The 20,089-nt window shown below is 36.1% G+C and overlaps 1 protein-coding gene across 1 annotated transcript in view; it reads left to right on the top strand.

The window, feature by feature from the left end:
- PTPN22 (protein tyrosine phosphatase non-receptor type 22) overlaps nucleotides 1-20,089 on the top strand; it is a 59,817-nt gene that overhangs the window by 25,907 nt on the left and 13,821 nt on the right. Inside the window, 5 exon segments of the mRNA XM_036864662.1 lie at nucleotides 13,722-13,798; nucleotides 13,947-14,764; nucleotides 16,455-16,538; nucleotides 16,687-16,796; nucleotides 18,667-18,694. Of these exon segments, the coding sequence (XP_036720557.1) occupies nucleotides 13,722-13,798; nucleotides 13,947-14,764; nucleotides 16,455-16,538; nucleotides 16,687-16,796; nucleotides 18,667-18,694 (1,117 nt within the window).

Below are 20,089 nucleotides of genomic sequence, written 5' to 3'. Positions count from 1 at the left end.
TAGGTACATGATATAAGTGTAGTCGTATATTTACTCTTTTTATCTGGCTTATTTCATGTAACATAATGTTTCACAGGTTCATCCATTTTGTAACATATATCAGAATTTCATTCCTTTTATGGCTTTATAATATTCCATTGTGTGTAATACCACATTTTACTTATCCATTCATCTGTTGATGGACACTTGGTTTGTTTCCACCTTTTTGGCTATTGTGAATATGCTCTTATAAAAATTGGTGTACAAATACTTGTTCAAGTCCCTTTTTTAAATTCTTTTGGGTATATACACAGAAGTGGAATTGCTGGATCATGCAGTAATTCTATGTTTAATTTTTTAAGGTACTGCCACACTGTTTTTCACAGTGGCTGCAAAATTTTACATCCCCACCAGCATTGCACAAAGGTTCCAATTCCTCCACCTTCTTGCTAACGCTGGGTATTTTCTGTTTTTTTGTTTGTTTGTTTGTTTTTGGTTTTTAAGATAATAGCCATCCTAACGAGTGTGAAGTGGTATTTACGGCCTTGATTTTCATTTCCCTAATGATTAGTGATGTTGAACAGCTTTTCATGTGCTTACTGGCCATTTGGTACATCTTCTTGGACAAATATCTATCCAAGTCCTTTGCTCTTTTTTTCTCTAGGTTTTCTTGTGGTAAAATATACATAAAATTTACTACCTTAACCAATCTTAGGTGTATAGTTCAGTGGTATTATGTACATTCATTAATTGTGCAACCATCACCACCATCCATTTCCAGAACTTGAAGCTCCTTTCATCTTGCAAAACTGAAAACTTTATACCCATTAAACACTAACCTTCCCCGTTCTTTTCCCTAAGCCCAGCCCTTAGCAACCACCATTCTGCCTTTGTACTCCCTATGAATTTGACTACTCTGGGTACCTCACAGTACTTGTTAGTTTTTGCTTTTGTTTATTTGTTTTTAGATATAGCCACCCAATGGGTGTAAAGTAGTATCTCATTGTGGTTCTGGTTTACATTTTCCTGGTTAGTGATGTTAAGCATCTTTGCATGTGTTTCATTGGCCATTTGTATATCATCTTTGGAAAAATGTCTATTCTTTTGCCCATTTTTTTAAAAAATTTGTTTTATTGAAGTATAGTTGATTTACAATGTTGTGTTAGTTTCTGCTGTACAGCAAAGTGATTCAGTTATACATATATATATGTATATGTATATATTCTTTTTCATATTCTTTTCCATTATGGTTTATTAGAGGATATTGAATATAGTTCCCTGTGCTATACAGTAGGACCTTGTTGTTTATCCATTCTGTATATAATGGTTTGCATCTCTTAATAGCCATCCTTCCATCCAAACTTCCAATCTATTCCTCTTCTACCTCTCCTCCCCCATGGCAACCATAATCCTGTTCTCTATGTCTGTGAGTGTGTTTCTATTTCATGGATAAGTGATATCGTATGGTATTTGTCTTTCTCTTTCTTAGTTCACTTATAATGATAATCTCTAGGTTCATCCATGTTGCTGCAAATGGCATTATTTCATTCTTTTTTATGGCTGGGTAATATTCCATTGTATATATATACACCACATCATCTTTATCCATTCATTTGTTCATGGACATTTAGGCTGCTTCCATGTCTTGGCTATTACAAACTGTGCTGCTATGAACATAGGGGTGCATGTATCTTTTCTTTTTTTCTTTTTTTTGTTTATTTGTTGAAAGAAATTTTCTTTCTTTCTTTTTTTTCTTTTTTATCTTTTCGAATTATACTTTTGTCTGGATATATGCTCAGGAGTAGGACTGCTGGATTGTATGGGCAACTCTATTTTTAGTTTGTTGAGGACCTCCATACTGTTTCCATAGTGACTTCATCAATTTACATTCCCACCAACATTGTAGGAGGGTTCCCTTTTCTCCACACCCTCTCCAATATTTGTTATTTGTAGACTTTTTAATGATGGTCATTCGGACTGGTGTGAGGTGGTACCTCATTATAGTTTTGATTTGCATTTCTCTAATAATTAGTGATGATGAGCATCTTTTCATGTGCCTATTGGCCATCTGTATGTCTTCTTTGGAGAAATGTCTACTTAGGTCTTCTGCCCATTTTTTGATTGGGTTGTTTGTTTTTTTTGTTATTGAGTTGTATGAGCAGTTTGTATATTTTGGAAATTAAGCCCTTGTTTTTTTTTTGTTGTTTTTTTTTTTGTTTTTTAATAAATTTATTTACTTTTTTTATTTTTTTTGGCTGTGTTGGGTCTTCGTTTCTGTGCGAGGGCTTTCTCCAGTTGCGGCGAGCAGGGGCCACTCTTCATCGCGGTGCGGGGGCCTCTCACTGTCACGGCCTCTCTTGTTGCGGAGCACAGGCTCCAGATGCGCAGGCTCAGTAGTTGTGGCACATGGGCTTAGTTTGCTCCGTGGCATGTGGGATCTTCCCGGACCAGGGCTCGAACCCGTGTCCCCTGCATTGGCAGGCAGATTCTCAACCACTGCGCCACCAGGGAAGCCCCCTAAGCCCTTGTTGATTGCATCATTTGCAAGTATTTTTCTCCCAGTCCCTAGGTTGTCTTTTTGTTTGTTTCTGGCTTCCTTGCTGTGCAAAAGCTTGTAAGTTTGATTAGGTCCCGTGTGTTTATTTTTTGCTTGATTTCTATTGCCTTGGGAGAATGACCTAAGAAAACATCGGTATGACTTATGTCAGAGAATGTCTTGCCTATGTTCTTTTCCAGGAGTTTTTATGGTGTCATGTCTTATATTTAAGTCTTTAAGCCATTTTGAGGTTTTTTTTGTGTATGGTGTGAGGGTGTGTTCTAACTTTATTGTTTTACATGCCGCTGTCCAACTTTCCCAACACCACTTGTTGAAGAGACTGTCTTTTCTCCTTAGTATATTCTTGCCTCCTTTGTTGAAGATTAATTGACTGAAGGTGTGTGGGTTTATTTCTGGGCTCTCTATTCTTTTCCATTGATCCATATGTCTGTTTTTGTGTCTTCTGCCCATTTTTGAGTTGGTCATTGTTGAGTTTTAGCAGTTCTCTATATATTCTGGATATTAATCCCTTATCAGATATGTGATTTGAAAATACTGTCTCCCTTTCTGTGTGTTGCCCTTTTACTCTGTTGATTGTGCCCTTTGATGTATAAGTTTTAGTTTTCATAAAATCCAATTTGTCTATTTTTATTTTTATTATTTATTTATTTTTAATACAATTTATTTATTTATTTATGGCTGCATTGGGTCTTCATTGCTGCACGCAGGCTTTCTCTAGTTGCAGCGAGCGGAGACTACTCTTAGTTGCGGTGTGTGGGCTTCTCATTGCAGTGGATTCTCTTGTTGTGGAGCAGGGGCTCTAGGCACGTGGGCTTCAGTAGTTGTTGCATGTGGGCTCAGTAGATGTGGCTTGTGGGCTCTAGAGTGCAGGCTCAGTAGTTGTGGCACACTGGCTTAGTTGCTCCATGGCATGTGGGATCTTCCCGGACCAGGGCTCAAATCCGTGTCCCCTGCATTGGCAGGCGGATTCTTAACCACTGCGTGACCAGGGAAGTCCTGTCTATTTTTCATTTTGTTGATAGTGCCTTTGGTGTCATATCCAAGAAATCATTGTCAAATCCAATGCCATGAAGCTTTCCATGTTTTCTTCTAAGAGTTTTAGTTTTTTGAGTTAATCTTTGTATTTACTGCAAGAGTCCAACTTCATTCTTTTGCATGTAGATGCCCAGTTTTCCCAGCACCATTTGTTGAAAAGACTGTCTTTTCTCCATTGAATGCTCTTGGCAGCCTCATCAAAAACCAATTACTCATAAGTGTGAATTTCTTGTTAGGCTCTCTATTTTATTCCATTAGTCTATACAGCTGTCCAGTGTCAGTACCACACTGTTTTATTACTGCATCTTTGTAGTACCTTTTGAAATCAGGAAGTATGAGTCCTACAACTTTGCTCTTCTTTTTCAAGATTGTTTGGGCTATTCAGAGTCCCTTGAGATTCTGCATGAATTTTTTTTTTTAACATCTTTATTGGAGTATAATTGCTTTACAATGGTGTGTTAGTTTCTGCTTTATAACAAAGTGAATCAGCTATACATATACATATATCCCCATATATCCTCCCTCTTGCGTCTCCCTCCCACCCTCCCTATCCCACCCCTCTAGGTGGTCACAAACCACCAAGCTGATCTCCCTGTGCTATGAGGCTGCTTCCCACTAGCTATCTATTTTACATTTGGTAGTATATATAAGTCCATGCCACTCTCTCACTTCATCCCAGCTTACCCTTCCCATTCCCTGTGTCCTCAAGTGCATTCTCTATATCTGTGTCTTTATTCCTGTCCTGCCCCTAGGTTCTTCAGAAACATTTTTTTTTTTACATTCCATATATATGTGTTAGCGTATGTTATTTGTTTTTCTCTTTCTGACTTACTTCACTCTGTATGACAGTCTCTAGGTCCATCCACCTCACTACAAATAACTCAATTTCGTCTCTTTTTATGGCCGAGTAATATTCCATTGTATATATGCACCACATCTTCTTTAACCATTTATCTGTCGATGGACAGAAAATGTATTGTAAATAGAGCTGCAAAGAACATTGTGGTACATGACTCTTTTTGAATTATGGTTTTCTCAGGGTATATGCCCAGTAGTGGGATTGCTGGGTCGTATGGTAGTTCTAGTTTTAGTTTTTTAAGGAACCTCCATACTGTTCTCCATAGTGGCTGTATCAATTTACATTCCCACCAACAGTACAAGAGGGTTCTCTTTTCTCCACACCCTCTCCAGCATTTATTGTTTGTAGACATTTTGATGATGGCCATTCTGACTGGTGTGAGGTGATACCTCATTGTACTTTTCATTTGCATTTCTCTAATGATTAGTGATGTTGAGCATCCTTTCATGTGGTTGTTGGCAATCTGTATATCTTCTTTGGAGAAATGTCTGTTTAGGTCTTCTGCCCATTTTTGGATTGGGTTGTTTGTTTTTTTGATATTGAGCTGCATGAGCTACTTGTAAATTTTGGAGATTAATCCTTTGTCAGTTGCTTCATTTGCAAATATTTTGTCCCATTCTGAGGGCTGCCTTTTTGTCTTGATTATGGTTTCCTTTGCTGTGCAAAAGCTTTCAAGTTTCATTCAGTCCCATTTGTTTATTTTCGTTTTTATTTCCGTTTCTCTAGGAGGTGGGTAAAAGAGGATCTTGCTGTGATTTATGTCATAGAGTGTTCTGCCTATGTTTCCTCTAAGAGTTTCACAGTGTCTGGCCTTACATTTAGGTCTTTAATCCATTTTGAGTTTATTTTTGTGTACGGTGTTAGGGAGTGTTCTAATTTCATTCTTTTACATGTAGCTGTCCAGTTTTCCCAGCACCCTTATTGAAGAGCTGTCTTTTTTCCATTGTATATATCTTGTCTCCTTTATCAAAAATAAGGTGACCATATGTGCGTGGGTTTATCTCTGGGCTTTCTATTCTGTTCCATTGATCTATCTTGCTGTTTTTGTGCCAGTACCATACTGTCTTGATTAATGTAGTTTTGTAGTATAATCTGAAGTCTGGGAGCCTGATTCTTCCAGCTCCATTTTTCTTTCTCAAGATTGTTTTTGCTATTTGGGGGTCTTTTGTGTTTCCATACAAATTGTGAAATTTTTTGTCCTAGTTCTGTGAAAAATGCCATTGGTAGTTTGATAGGGATTGCAATGAATCTGTAGATTGCTCTGGGTAGTATAGTCATTTTCACAATGTGGATTCTTCCAGTCCAAGAACATGGTATATCTCTCCATCTGTTTGTATCATCTTTAATTTCTTTCATCAGTGTCTTTTAGTTTCTCTGCATACAGGTCTTTTGTCTCCTTAGGTAGGTTTATCCTAGGTATTTTATTCTTCTTGTTGCAATGGTAAATGGGAGTGTTTCCTTAATTTCTCATTCAGATTTTTCATCATCAGAGTATAGGAATGCAAGAGATTTCTGTGCATTAATTTTGTATCCTGCTACTCTGCCATATTCATTGATTAGCTCTAGTAGTTTTCTGGTAACATCTTTAGGATTCTCTATGTATAGTATCATGTCATCTGCAAACAGTGACAGCTTTACTTCTTCTTTTCCGATTTGTATTCCTTTTATTTCTTTTTCTTCTCTGATTGCTGTGGCTGAAACTTCCAAACTGTGTTGAATAATAGTGGTGAGAGTGGGCAACTTGCCTTTTTTCCTGATCTTAGCAGAAATCGTTTCGTTTTTCACCATTGAGAACAATGTTTGGCTGTGGGTTTGTCATATATGGCCTTCATTATGTTGAAGTATGTTCCCCTCGATGCCTACTTTCTGCAGGGTTTTTTTATCATAAAAGGGTGTTGAATTTGTCAAAAGCTTTTTCTGCATCTATTGAGACGATCATATGGTTTTTCTCCTTCAATTTGTTAATATGGTTTATCACATTGATTGACTTGCGTATATCGAAGAACCCTTGCATTCCTGGGATAAACCCCACTTGATCATGGTGTATGATCCTTTTAATGTGCTGTTGGACTCTGTTTGCTAGTATTTTGTTGAGGATTTTTACATCTATGTTCATCGTGATATTGGCCTGTAGTTTTCTTCTTTGTGACATCTTTGTCTGGTTTGGTATCAGGGTGATGGTGACCTCATAGATGAGTTTGGGAGTGTTTCTCCCTCTGCTATATTTTGGAAAAGTTTGAGAAGGATAGGTGTTAGCTCTTCTCTAAATGCTTGATAGAATTCGCCTGTGAAGCCATCTGGCCCTGGGCTTTTGTTTGTTGGAAGATTTTTAATCACAGTCTCAATTTCAATGCTTGTGATTGGTCTGTTTTATATTTTTTATTTCTTCTGGTTCGGTCTCGGAAGGTGTGCTTTTCTAAGAATTTGTCCATTTCTTCCAGCTTGTCCATTTTATTGGCATATCGTTGCTTGTAGTAATCTCTCATGATCCTTTGTATTTCTGCAGCGTCAGTTGTTACTTCTCCTTTTCATTTCTAATTCTATTGATTGAGTCTTCTCCCTTTTTTTCTTGATGAGTTTGGCTAATGGTTTATATTTTGTTTATCTTCTCAAAGAACCAGCTTTTAGGTTTATTGATCTTTGCTACTGTTTCCTTCAATTCTTTTTCATTTATTTCTGATCTGATCTTTATGATTTCTTTCATTATGCTAACTTTGGGGTTTTTTTGTTCTTCTTTCTCTAATTGCTTTAGGTATAAGGTTAGGTTGTTTTTTTGAGATGTTTCTTGTTTCTTGAGGTAGGATTGTAGTGGTATAAACTTCCCTCTTAGAACTGCTTTTACCTGCATCCCATAGTTCTGGGTCATTGTGTTTTCATTGTCATTTGTTTCTAGGTATTTTTTTATTTCCTCTTTGATTTCTTCAGTGATCTCTTGGTTATTAAGTAGTGTATTGTTTAGCCTCCATGTGTTTGTATTTTTTCTGTAATTGATATCTAGTCTCATAGGGTTGTGGTCGGAAAAATACTTGATACAATTTCACTTTTCTCAAATTTACCAAAACTTGATTTGTGACCCAAGATATGATCTATCCTGGAGAATGTTCCATGAGCACTTGAGAAGAAAGTGTATTCTGTTGTTTTTGGATGGAATGTCCTATAAATATCAATTAAGTCCATCTTGTTTAATGTATCAATTAAAGCTTGTGTTTCCTTATTTATTTTCATTTGGATGACCTGTCCATTGATGAAAGTGGGGGTGTTAAAGTCCCCTACTATGATTGTGTTACTGTCGATTTCCCCTTTTATGGCTGTTAGCATTTGCCTTATGTACTGAGGTGCTCTTATGTTAGGTGCATAAATATTTACAATTGGTTATATCTTCTTCTTGGATTGATTCCTTGATCATTATGTCGTGTCCTTCTTTGTCTCTTGTAATAGTGTTTATTTTACAGTCTATTTTGTCTGATATGATAATTGCTACTCCAGCTTTCTTTTGATTTCCATTTGCATGGAATATCTTTTTCCATCCCCTCACTTTCAGTCTGTATATGTCCCCTAGGTGTGAAGTGGGTCTCTAGTAGACAGCATATATAAGGGTCTTGTTTCTGTATCCATTCAGCCAGTCTATGTCTTTTGGTTGGAGCAATTTAATCCATTTACATTTAAGGTAGTTATTGATCTGTATGTTCCTATTACCATTTTCTTGATTATTTTGGATTTGTTATTGTAGGTCTGTTCCTTCTCTTGTGTTTCCTGCCTAGAGAAGTTCCTTTAGCATTTGTTGTAAAGCTGGTTTGGTGGAGCTGAATTCTCTTAGCTTTTGCCTGTCTGTAAAGGTTTTAGTTTCTCCGTCGAATCTGAATGAGACCCTTGCTGGGTAGAGTAATCTTGGTTGTAGGTTTTTCCCTTTCATCACTTTAAATATGTCCTGCCTCTCCCTTCTGGCTTGCAGAGTTTCTGCTGAAAGATCAGCTGTTAACCTTATGGGGATTCCCTTGTATGTTATTTGTTGTCTTTCCCTTGCTGCTTTTAATATTTTTTCTTTGTATTTAATATTTAATAGTTTGATTAATACGTGTCTTGGTGTGTTCCTCTTTGGATTTATCCTGTATGGGACTCTCTGTGCTTCCTGCACTTGATTGATTATTTCTTTTCCCATATTAGGGAAGTTTTCAACTATAGTCCTTCAAATATTTTCTCACTCCCTTTCTTTTTCTCTTCTTCTGGACCCCTATAATTAGAATGTTGGTGCATTTAATGTTTTCCCAGAGGTCTCTAAGACTGTTCTCAATTCTTTTTCATTCTTTTTTTCTTTATTCTGCTCTGCAGTAGTTATTTCCACTATTTTATCTTCCAGGTCACTTATCCGTTCTTCTGCCTTAGTTATTCTGCTATTGATTCCTTCTAGAGAATTTTTAATTTCATTTATTGTGTTGTTCATCATTGTTTGTTTGCTCCTTAGTTCTTCTAATTCTCCTTGTTAAACATTTCTTGTATTTCCTCCGTTCTATTTCCAAGATTTTGGATCATCTTTACTATCATTACTCCGAATTCTTTTTCAGGTAGACTGCCTATTTCCTCTTCATTTGTTTGGTCTGGTGGGTTTTTACCTTGCTCCTTCATCTGCTGTGTGTTTTCTGTCTTCTCATTTTGCTTAACTTAATGTGTTTGGGGGTCTCCTTTTCGCAGGCTGCAGGTTCATAGTTCTTGTTGTTTATGGTGTCTGCCTGCAGTGGCTAATGTTGGTTCAGTGGGTTGTGTAAGCTTCCTGGTGGAGGGGACTGGTGCCTGTCTTCTGGTGATGAGGCTGGATCTTGTCTTTCAGGTGGGCAGGACCGTGTCTTATGGTGTGTTTTGGGGTGTCTGTGACCTTATTATGATTTTAAGCAGCCTCTCTTCTAGTGGGTGGGGTTGTGTCCCTGTCTTGCTAGTTGTTTGGCATAGGGTGTCCAGCACTGTAGTTTGCTGGTCATTGAGTGGAGCTGGGACTTAGCATTGAGATGGAGATCTCTGAGAGAGCTTTAGCTGTTTGATATTACTTGGAGCCAGGAGGTCTCTGGTGGACCAATGTCCTGAACTCGGCTCTCTCACCTCAGAGGCACAGGCCTGACACCCGGCCGGAGCACCAAGACCCTGTCAGCCACACAGATCAGAAGAAAACGGAGAAAAAAAGAAAGAAAGAATGAAAGAAAGAAAGAAAGAAAGAAAGAAAGAAAGAAAGAAAGAAAGAAAGAAAGAAAAGAAAGCTATTAAAATAAAAATAAATATTAAAAATATAAATAAATTTAAAATTAATAAAAAAAGAAAGAAGAGAGTAACGAAACCAAAAAACAAATCCACCAATGATAACAAGCACTAAAAACTATACTAAAAAAACCCCAAAAACAGACAGACAGAACCCTAGGACAAATGGTACAAGCAAAGCTATACAGAGAAAATCACACAAAGTAGCATAGACATACACACTCACAAAAAGAGAAAATGGAAAAAATATATATATATATATATATAAAGGAGGAAGAGAGCAACCAAATCAATAAACAAATCTACCAATGATAATAAACTCTAAATACTAAACTAAGATAAACATAAAACCAGAAACAAATTAGATGCAGAAAGCAAACCCCAAGGCTACAGTTGCTCCCAAAGTCCACTGGTCCTCCATTTTGGGATGATTTGTTGTTTATTCAGGTATTCCAGAGATGCAGGGTACATCAAGTTGATTGTGCAGATTTAATCCGCTGCTCCTGAGGCTGCTGGGAGGAATTTCCCTTTCTCTTCTTTGTTCGCACAGCTCTTGGGGTTCAGCTTTGGATTTGGCCCCGCCTCTGTGCGAGGTTGCCTGAGGGAGTCTTTTGGGAAGTCTGAGGTCTTCTGACAGTGTTCAGTAGGTGTTCTGTAGGAGTTGTTCCACATGTAGATGTATTTCTGACGTATTTGTGGGGAGGAAGGTGATCTCCATGTCTTACTCCTCCAACATCTTGAAGGTCTCTCTCTGCATGAATTTTAAGATGAGGTTTTCTATTTCTGCAGAAGCACCTTTGGAATTTTTATAGGGATTGCATTGAATCTGTAGATCACTTTGTGTAATGTTATCATAACAATATAATGTCTTCCACTTCATGAACATCGAATGTCTCTCCATTTATTTTATTTGTCAGCAATGGTTTGTAGTTTTCAGTATATAAGTCTTTCACTTCCATGGTTAAGTTTATTCCTTAGTATGTATATTTTTGATACATATATATATATATATATTAGAATTGCTTTCCTAATTTCCTTTTCAGAATGTTTATTGCTAATGTATAGTAGTGCAACTGGTTTTTGTGTGCTGATTATATATTCTGCAATTTTGCTGAATTGGTTTATTAGCTGTAGCATGTTTTTTTGTGAGTGTGTGTGGAATCTTTCAACATATAAAATTATGTCATCTGCAAATGAAGGTAACTTTACTTCCTCCTTTCCCATTTTGATGCCTTTATTTGTTTGTTTGCTTTCTTACCTAATTGCTCTGGCTAGAACTTCTGGTATTATGTTGAATAAAAATGGCAAAAATTGGCATCCTTGTCTCATGCCTGATCTTGGGGGAAAGCTTTCAGTCCTTCACCTTTGAGTATGATATTAGCTGTGGGTTTTTCATATATGGCCTTTATCATGTTGAGGAAGTTCCCTTATATTCCCAGTTTATTAAGTATTTTTATCATGAATTTGTCAAATTTTTTTCTTCCTCAATCGATATGATCATGTGGGTTTCTTCTCCTTAATTCTATTAATATGATATATTACACTGATTAATTTTTGAATGTTGAACCATCCTTGCACTCTGGAAATAAATCTCACTTGGTCATGGTGTGTAATCCTTTTACTATGCTGAACTCAGTTTGCTAGTATTTTATTGAGGACTTTCGCATCAATATTCATAAAGAATATTGGTCTGTGGTTTTCTTTTGCCTGTAACATCTTTGTCTAGCTTTGGCAACAGAGAATTACTGTCCTCATTGCATGACTTAGGAGTGTCATTCAAGTTTTAGGAAGAGTTCGTGCAGGATTGGCGTTTATTCTTCCTTAAATGTTTGGTACAATTCACCAATGAAGCCATCTGGTCCTGGACTTTTCTTTGTTGGGAAAATATTTGATTACTGATTCAGCCTACTTGCTAGTTGTAGGTCTATTCAGATTTTCCATTTCTTTCTGAATCAGTTTTGGTTGATCATATGTTTTTAGGAATTTGTTCATTTAATCCAGGTCATACAATTTGTTGGCATACAATTATTCATATTATTATCTTATACTTTTTGTTTCTGTGAAATTAGTAGTAATGTCCCCACTTTTATTTCTGTAATTTGAGATTTTAGCAATTTCAGTCTTCTCTTTTTTCCCTTAGTCAGTCTCTAGCTAAAGGTTTGTGAATTTTACAGATCTTTTCAAAGGATCAAATTTTGGTTTTGTTGGTTTTCTCCATTGTTTTCTCTATTTCATTTATCTCTGCTCTAGTCTTTTAATATTTCCTTCCTTCTGCTAGCTTTGGGTTTAGTTTGTTCTTATTCTAGTTCCTTAAGGTATAAAGTTAGGTAATTAATTTGAAATCTTTCTTCCAGGCATTCACAGCTGTAAATTTACGTCTAAGCACTGCTTTCACTGTATTCCATACATTTTGGTATGATGTATTTTCATTCATTTCTAAGTATTCTCTAATTTCTATTGTGATTTCTCCTTTGACCCATTGGTTGTTTAAGAGGGTTTAATTTACACATACTTGTGAATTTTCCAGGTTTCCTTCTGTTATTGATTTCTAGTTTCAACCCATTATGATTGAAAAAGATACTTTGTATGACTTCTCTCTTTTAAAATTTATTAAAGCTTGTTTTGTGGCCTAACATCTGGTCTATCCTGGAGAATGTTCCATATATGTTTGAGAAGAATGTATGTTTTGTTGGGTAGAGTGTTCTATGAGTGTTTGTTAGTTATTATTTGTTTACATGATTGTTCATGTCTGTCCTCTGTCTCCTTGTTGATCTGATTTTTCTATTCATTATTGAACGGGGAGTATTAAAGTCTCTGTATCAGTTTACTAGGCTTGCTGTAACAAGTACCACAAACCAAGGAGGGTTTAAAACAACAAATTAATTTTCTCACAGTTCTGGAGTCACAAAGTCTAAAATTAAGGTGTCAGCAAGGCCATGCTCTCTCTCATAGTTCTAGGGGAAGAATCTTCCTTGCCTATTGCTATTTTTTGGTTTTTCCAGCAATCCTTGTTGTACTTTGGCTTGCAGATACATTACTGCAGTCCAGTCTCTGCCTCCATCATCACACCACATTCTCCCTGTGTGTCTCTGAGTCTCTCTTTTCTCTTTTTGTAAGGACACAAGTCATTGCATTAGGGCCCACCCTAATCCAATATGACCTCATCTTAACTAATTACATCTGCAAAGACCCTATTTCCAAATAAGGTCACATTCACAGATTTCCGGGATTAGATTTTAACATATCTTTTTGAGAGTCACAATTAAACCCGCTACAGGTGGAATCTTATAATTGCTGACTTTTTAAAAAAACATATTGAAACATCCCTGAAGGCAGGATATATTGTACAATTGATGGTAGCTTGGATTCCATGAGCCATAGTAACAAATTTCATAATGTGATAATTCCTATGAAGAAAATAAAGATTGAGAGTGTTTGGGCAAGTGGGTGGGAGTGTGATTTTAGGTTGAGTGGTCAGGAGAGGTTTCCTTATGTAGGTGAAATTTAAGTAGAGAATAATTACTTAGAAAGAGCCAGCCATGCAAAATCTGTAGCAATAGTATTTCAATCAGAGGGAATAGTAAGAGTAAAAGCATCGAATTGGTAACGAGTTTGGTATGCTTATGGAATGGCAAGAAAACCAGTATAGCTGGAGCACAGTAAGGAAGAAAAATGTAGAACAAGATTAAGTATGAGGACATAACATAAAAGGTTGAGATGATGAAAGTTCTGAAAGTAAAGTGTTCCTGAGAATAAAGTTATATTTTAAATAAACAACATTTTAGAACTTCCACATATGAAAAGATGATGCTATAAGCAAATCCTTCTCAATTTCTATAACACTATTTAATCCTTTATTTTGATCCTTTTGATTTCAGTATGTGAACAAGTTACTGCTGGGTTCAATATTTTGGAAACTCATATGACTCTTTCATGAATTATTTTAAATCTTTATATTTTCTGAAAAATAACTTCTTAGTCTTATGAATGCTAAAATCTCTCATGGCCATTGCGTCACTAAAAAACAATCTCTTACTTCTCTTGAAGATTCAAGCAAAGTATTCAGTTTCTAAGCAAAATCCCAATCAAGAAGCAGATTCTTATTCTCCTAATTTACCAAAAAGGTGAGTATAATTTTACACATCTAAATGTTATCTAATTGTGTCTGGGAGGAAAATCTCATGCTTATATCTCATAGTGATGCTGAGAAGAGGATATGGGAAGAGACCTCTTTGGGATATGGTATCATCATTACTTTCTTTTTTGTTTCAGCATCATAAAAGAAGCAAAAGTGATGAACCAACAGAGCAAAGGAAGGATAAGGGTGAAAAGTGCAGAAGCTTCTTCCTTTGACCTCAGGATTTCTGAAATAAGTGAAAAGGAAGGGTTAGTAATGCACCCTTCTAAACAGAGCAGTTCTTTAGAGTTTTTGGAGCTAAATTGTGGTTGTAACAAAAATGCTGACACAACCATGAAATGGGAGAGAAAGGTATTCCCGATAGCTGGGGAGCCTCTTCAGAAGCATCAAAGTTTGGACTTGAGCTCCATTTTGTTTGGAGCACGTCCTAACTCTAAACCTGTAAATGCAGCAGGAAGATGTTTTAATTTAAAGGGGCCAATAATGCGGACCAAATCAACTCCCTTTGAACTGATGCAACAGAGAGACACCAAAGAGTTGGACGTCAAGGAAAATTTTTATTTGGAATCTCACCCACACAATTCTTGTCTTGAGCAGGCTCAAAAAGTGATGCATGTTTCTTCAGCAGAACTGAATTATTCACCATCATATGAATCTAAGCATCAAATGTGCAATGCCTCTAATGCAAAGCAGCATGACTCTGGTGCTTTTAAAGTACTTTCTTACATGTCTTTAGTAGAAGATCCTTATTTTTCATCATTGTCTCCAAGTAGTGCTGGTTCTAAGATGTCTCTTGATTTACCTGAGAAGCAAGATGAAACTGTTTTACCTTGTTCTTCACTGCCAAAATCTTCTACAACCCTCTTTCCTTATTACAATTCACGTGATTCTTTAGCACTGACTCCTCCGACCAATTTCCCCCCACCACTGACCCAAGAGACAGCAGTAGTAGGTAAGTTATTTTTAAAAGTTTGTACAGCATTTTAGATTTGACTTTGTTTCTATAAGATATGTTTTTTTTTACCCCCCCACCCTCTTATCCTTCTCTGCTTCCTTCTCCTTTTTCTCCTCCTCAAAAAAATAAATTCCATGAGTGTTTTGATGATGTGATAAGTTGAAAATAGCAATAACAGATATGTAATATTCCATGAAACAAGCAATAGTGGAGGCAGTCAGATCTGGTACAGGACCTATGCCAGCAGGCGTGCTTCTAAAGGCAGCAGTCCTCATTTCTAGAAGTGTCTATCAAATGTCCACAATTATGTTATACAGCAGAAACTAACACAACATTGTAAAGCAATTATACTCCAGTAAAGATGTTAAAAAAAAAAAAGTCCACAATTTATCCTTAGCATGCAGAAGCAACTTCCAAAAAAAACATCAGAAAAGATTTGATCAACAGCACCACATGGTCACTCAGAATTTTTGTTGGAGAATCATGTGTCTATACTAAATTGAACAGATTACTAAGAATTGAATTCTCTTCCTGCAGGAGTTGGAAGAGGAGGACTTGATTCCCTCTTGTCCTTTTATAATAAATTTAGAGATGAGGATACATGTTCAGTATTCTGTATGATATTTTAATCTTATACGACTTTAATTTCATATTTTATCTCTTATAGTTCTGTATTTTTGCATATTATGCATATTGTTTCATATTACTGAGTGGTTTGAAAGTAGAAGTAAATATTTGGTTAGATAATTATAATAGTTTGATATGAAAGAAGACGTTGTGAAAGAAGAGTTAAAGCAACTTTAACTCTCTTAGATATGTCATCAGAAATTTATAAAGAATGATCCACCTAGGTAGGAAGTAGAGAAAGCTTTTTCTCTATGACATTATTTACTGTACAGAGTTCCTCAATAGATATGTACATGCATAGTTTTGTTATAAAAATATTTCATCTGGATCTAGTTTCTTCTTTGGTTAGAAGGAAGGATTACATACTTTGATCTTGTTTTATGATTTAACGAAATTTTATTTTTCTAGATACCTATAGTTCTGTAAACTTCCCTGAGTGTCAGCATTAGGAACCAAATCCTTCCTTATCTTCAAGGATTGTAGCAACATTGACATGTATGCCATCTGGTGGCAGTTTCTCATAATAGCATTAAAATTCTATAAAAATTCTGAATACTTCTATAGAAATATAGAAAACCTTGTTATACCATTTTTTTGTAAACAGGAAAAATATCAATATTCTTAATTCTATAAGAATGAAGAAGAGATACTAAAATCTTTGTGATTTTTACCTGCTCTGTAATTGAATCTTTGGCATGTCAACGTGCTTTATGATGTTGTATATTCTATGTAAAACAAAAGGCAAGAGTTATGGAGAAAACAATCCAAAGCTTCCTAAATTAATATAAGATGTTACATTATGTTAACTGATACTCAGTGACTTAATCAAAATACCTTTGAGCTTTTAAAAGAAATAATAAATCTTGAAGAAAAATCAAAATCCTCCTGGGTTTCCAATTTAGGATTAGAGAATTTATGTTGTTTTCTCCTTGAGTGAACAGATACCAGCTTAAATATATTAATGATGCTTGACATAATTTGTATCAAGATTAGAATATAAGAATTTTCTTTGGATTTTTCTAATTAAATTTTTTGATTATATTTCGGACATTTTGGATAGCAACTTCTTCAAGAATAAATGATGAAATTCCCCCTCCACTTCCTGAACGGACACCTGAATCTTTTATTGTGGTAGAGGAAGCTGGTGAGTACAGTTCAGTAAGTGTAAAATAAAGTGTGGATTAACTATATTACTTCTTAGGTCCTCTCAATATTCTGTGTGCTATTGCCAAGTAACAATTGCTCTCTAAAATTACAGCACTAAAATTGAAACATATTTACTTTTTTTACAGGAGAATTCCCCCTGGATGTTCCCAAATCTTCATCTTCAGCTGTGAAGGTAAAAATTGGAACATCACTAGAATGTAGTAGAACATCTGAATCAAAGAAATTTGATGATTTGGTAAGACTTAGACCAAGCAAGGTCAATAACTTTTTTCTGACTCTACTCACTTGGATTCAACGGACTATAGTCCTATTCCTTATATATACATTTTTTTTTCATAAATTTACTTATGTATTTATTTATTTTTGGCTGCATTGGGTCTTCGTTCCTGCGCGCAGGCTTTTCTCTAGCTGCGGTGAGCGGGGGCTACTCTTCGTTGCGGTGCGTGGGCTTCTCATTGCAGTGGCTTCTCTTGTTGCAGAGCGTGGGCTCTAGGCACACGGGCTTCAGTAGTTGTGGCACGCAGCCTCAGCAGTTGTGGCTTGCGGCCTCTAGAGCGCAGGCTCAGTAGTTGTGGAGCACGGGCTTAGTTGCTCGGCGGCATGTGGGATCTTCCCGGATCAGGGCTTGAACTCATGTCTCCTGCACTGGCAGGCGGATTCTTAACCACTGAGCCACCAGGGAAGCCCCTTCCTTTTATTTTTAACACCTATCACTTAGTAAATCCTAAGCGGATACTATTTATAAAACAATGTGCTAGAGGATGTGGGGGATAAAAAGATGTATAAGACATAATTATTGCCCTTAAGAAACTTACAGTTCAGTAGTGGGGATATAGCATGTGTACACAAGTCTTTATTTTTGTCTGTATTTATTATAACAAGGCAAATATAATCAGTGCCATATGGAAGATAAGAACTTTGAAACTGTGAGAGATCCCTTCAGGTTGGAAGTGATCAAGGAAGACAGTGAAAGAAGAAACATTTGACTTTATTCTTGAAGGACAGTTGAGGCAAAAGTAATTGTTTCATAAGTAGATTGCTTGTTCATAGCAGTCATCTGGTAGGCTGTTTCTTGTTAGCTGTGATAACATAGAGAGTAGTTTTTAAAAAAAAATAACAGATGTCTATATTATTTAAGATAAACCTTTTGGAATAATGTTCCCTGCTTCTAGAAGAAAAACCTCTACCTTCAACAATCTGTTATTCATTTGTATATAATTCTATGAACCAACTATCTTAAAATTTCAGAGATCAGAAAAGTAATTAACTAAAACATTTAAACACACTTACAATTGCAGTGCTGGTGGGCAAATATTCCCTGCCTTATAAATTACACTTTTTTTTTTCTTTTTAATTTATTTTATTTATTTATTTTTAGCTGTGTTGGGTCTTTGTTGCTGCGTGCGGGCTTTCTCTAGGTGCAGCGAGTGAAGGCTACTCTTCGTTGTGGTGCACGGGCTTCTCATTGTGGTGGCTTCTCTTGTTGCAGGGCATGGGCTCTAGGCACGCGGGCTTCAGTAGTTGTGGCACGTGGGCTCAGTAGTTGTGGTTCACAAGCTCTAGAGAGCAGGCTCAGTAGTTGTGGCACATGGGCTTAGTTGCTCCACGGCATGTGGGATTTTCCCGGACAAGGGCTTGAACCCATGTCCTCTGCATTAATAGGCGGATTCTTAACCACTGCGCCACCAGGGGAGCCCTTAAATTACACTTTTAATGTGCTAGTAACTGTTACTATTATTGCTAATGGTCTTTATCTTAACAACTCCCAGAGTAAAGAACAATCGCTACTTTTTCAGTGTCATGAAGTAATTTCAGTGGCAACAACCTTACCTGGAATTAAATTTTCAGGGAAATGTTCTGAGTAGGAAGGAAATAACTATAAAAAGGATCAATTTAGGACCAATATTCATGACATATACAAATCACTGTAGGAGTGGATGATTCTTCACAGTTCAGCACATTTATAAATTAGGAAAAATAGGGTCAACATTTCATAACTATCTCTAGTGGTATATGAAATATAATTTTAAAATGCTATTTATTGCTTTGAGTTTATAGATTTGTATAGATGTTCTTCTTTCACTTTGACTTTCTTTCTTTTTCAGAGTGTAAAACCCCAGAGTCCCAAATCAGGTAAAAAATTTTCTTTGGCTTTAGATGACATTTAGCCCTAAGAATCTGTACTGCAAGAATGGCTCATTAAGTTTAGAGTAATTCACCTCAGGAGATGACATGGTTTCCATAATAGCTTCCACTATTTATTGATTTATTTCTGGTTTTCCTAGGCTAGTAGTTTTGTTTTGTCAAGGGCAAAAGGAAGACAGGATTTTAGAGTTCTGCTCCTTGATATATAGCCCTAAAAAAACAAACAAACAAAAAACCCCAAACTATTTTAGATACAATCTCTTAAAACTTTGCAGCAGTTCCATTTTACTGGTTTTATCATTGTTAACAGTGTGATTCTAAAAAGTTATTTCTGGTCACTTAGGTCTTTAACTTGCCACTGCTTCTCTAGTACTTTCCTGCTTGTTTTATACATTGAATAACAACATCAACAGCAAACATCCTTTGAACACTGATAGGTACTTTACATACATTATAACAGGTAGTAGTTGCCCTTAACACATTTATTCATATTAACATATTGTTCAAATACGTAAATAAGCAGTATAACATAGAGGTTAAAAAGCATGAGCTTTGGTGTCAGGTAGACTTTCATTCAAATCCCCAGCCTACCAATAGTTATCAAAATCTATGACCTTGGTTACATTACATACTTTATCGATTTTTCTCACTTATAAAATGAGGATAATAGAACTCCCCTTCTAAGAGGATTTTTGTGAGGATCTAGTAAGATAAAGCATATAAAGCTTTTTGCACAGTGGTTGTCAAATAATAAGCTCTCATTAAATGTTACCTATTATAACTTTTATTAGGTAATTATTAAATGAACATTTCCTAAGCAAGTTCCGTGTGCCTTATACAGTGTTAGAATAGGCAGGATATTTAAGAAAGGACACTGCTTAATGATTATATATGTATTCAAATTGGGTAGACAAAATTAGCACTCACTTGGAACCATTAAGTGATAATCTATGTGGCACTGATTATCATCACCAGGAATTTGGAAAAAAGAAAGGTATCAGTGGAGTGGTTAGGAAAGGCTTGAGTAGGTGAAAGAAATTTAAGAATATGGATAGAGGAAAGAAGAAGGAATTCCAGGAGCAGGGATCAGAGTAGCAGTGACTCAAAGGTAAAAATAAGCATGATGGGTACAGAGAAATGGTAAGTAGGTTAATTTAATTGCAACAGAGGTTCTATTATAGGGAAATATGGAAAATAAATTTGGATAGATAAAATGTGGGAAAATTCCGAAGGACTTAAAAGCTAGGCAGATGAAATATCCACAACAGATAAATCTATGTATAGAGAAAGCAGATTTGTGGTTGCCAATCTAATCTGGAGGGAATGGGGAGAGACTGCTAAATGAGTGTGGAGTTTCTTTTCAGGACGATTAAAATTTTGGAA

The sequence above is a fragment of the Balaenoptera musculus genome, chromosome 1 (genome assembly GCF_009873245.2).
Source record: "Balaenoptera musculus isolate JJ_BM4_2016_0621 chromosome 1, mBalMus1.pri.v3, whole genome shotgun sequence".
In the NCBI taxonomy this organism is placed as follows: domain Eukaryota; kingdom Metazoa; phylum Chordata; class Mammalia; order Artiodactyla; family Balaenopteridae; genus Balaenoptera; species Balaenoptera musculus.
The sequence above is the reverse complement of the archived record's forward strand: the minus strand, read 5'-3'. Positions and strand labels throughout refer to the sequence as shown.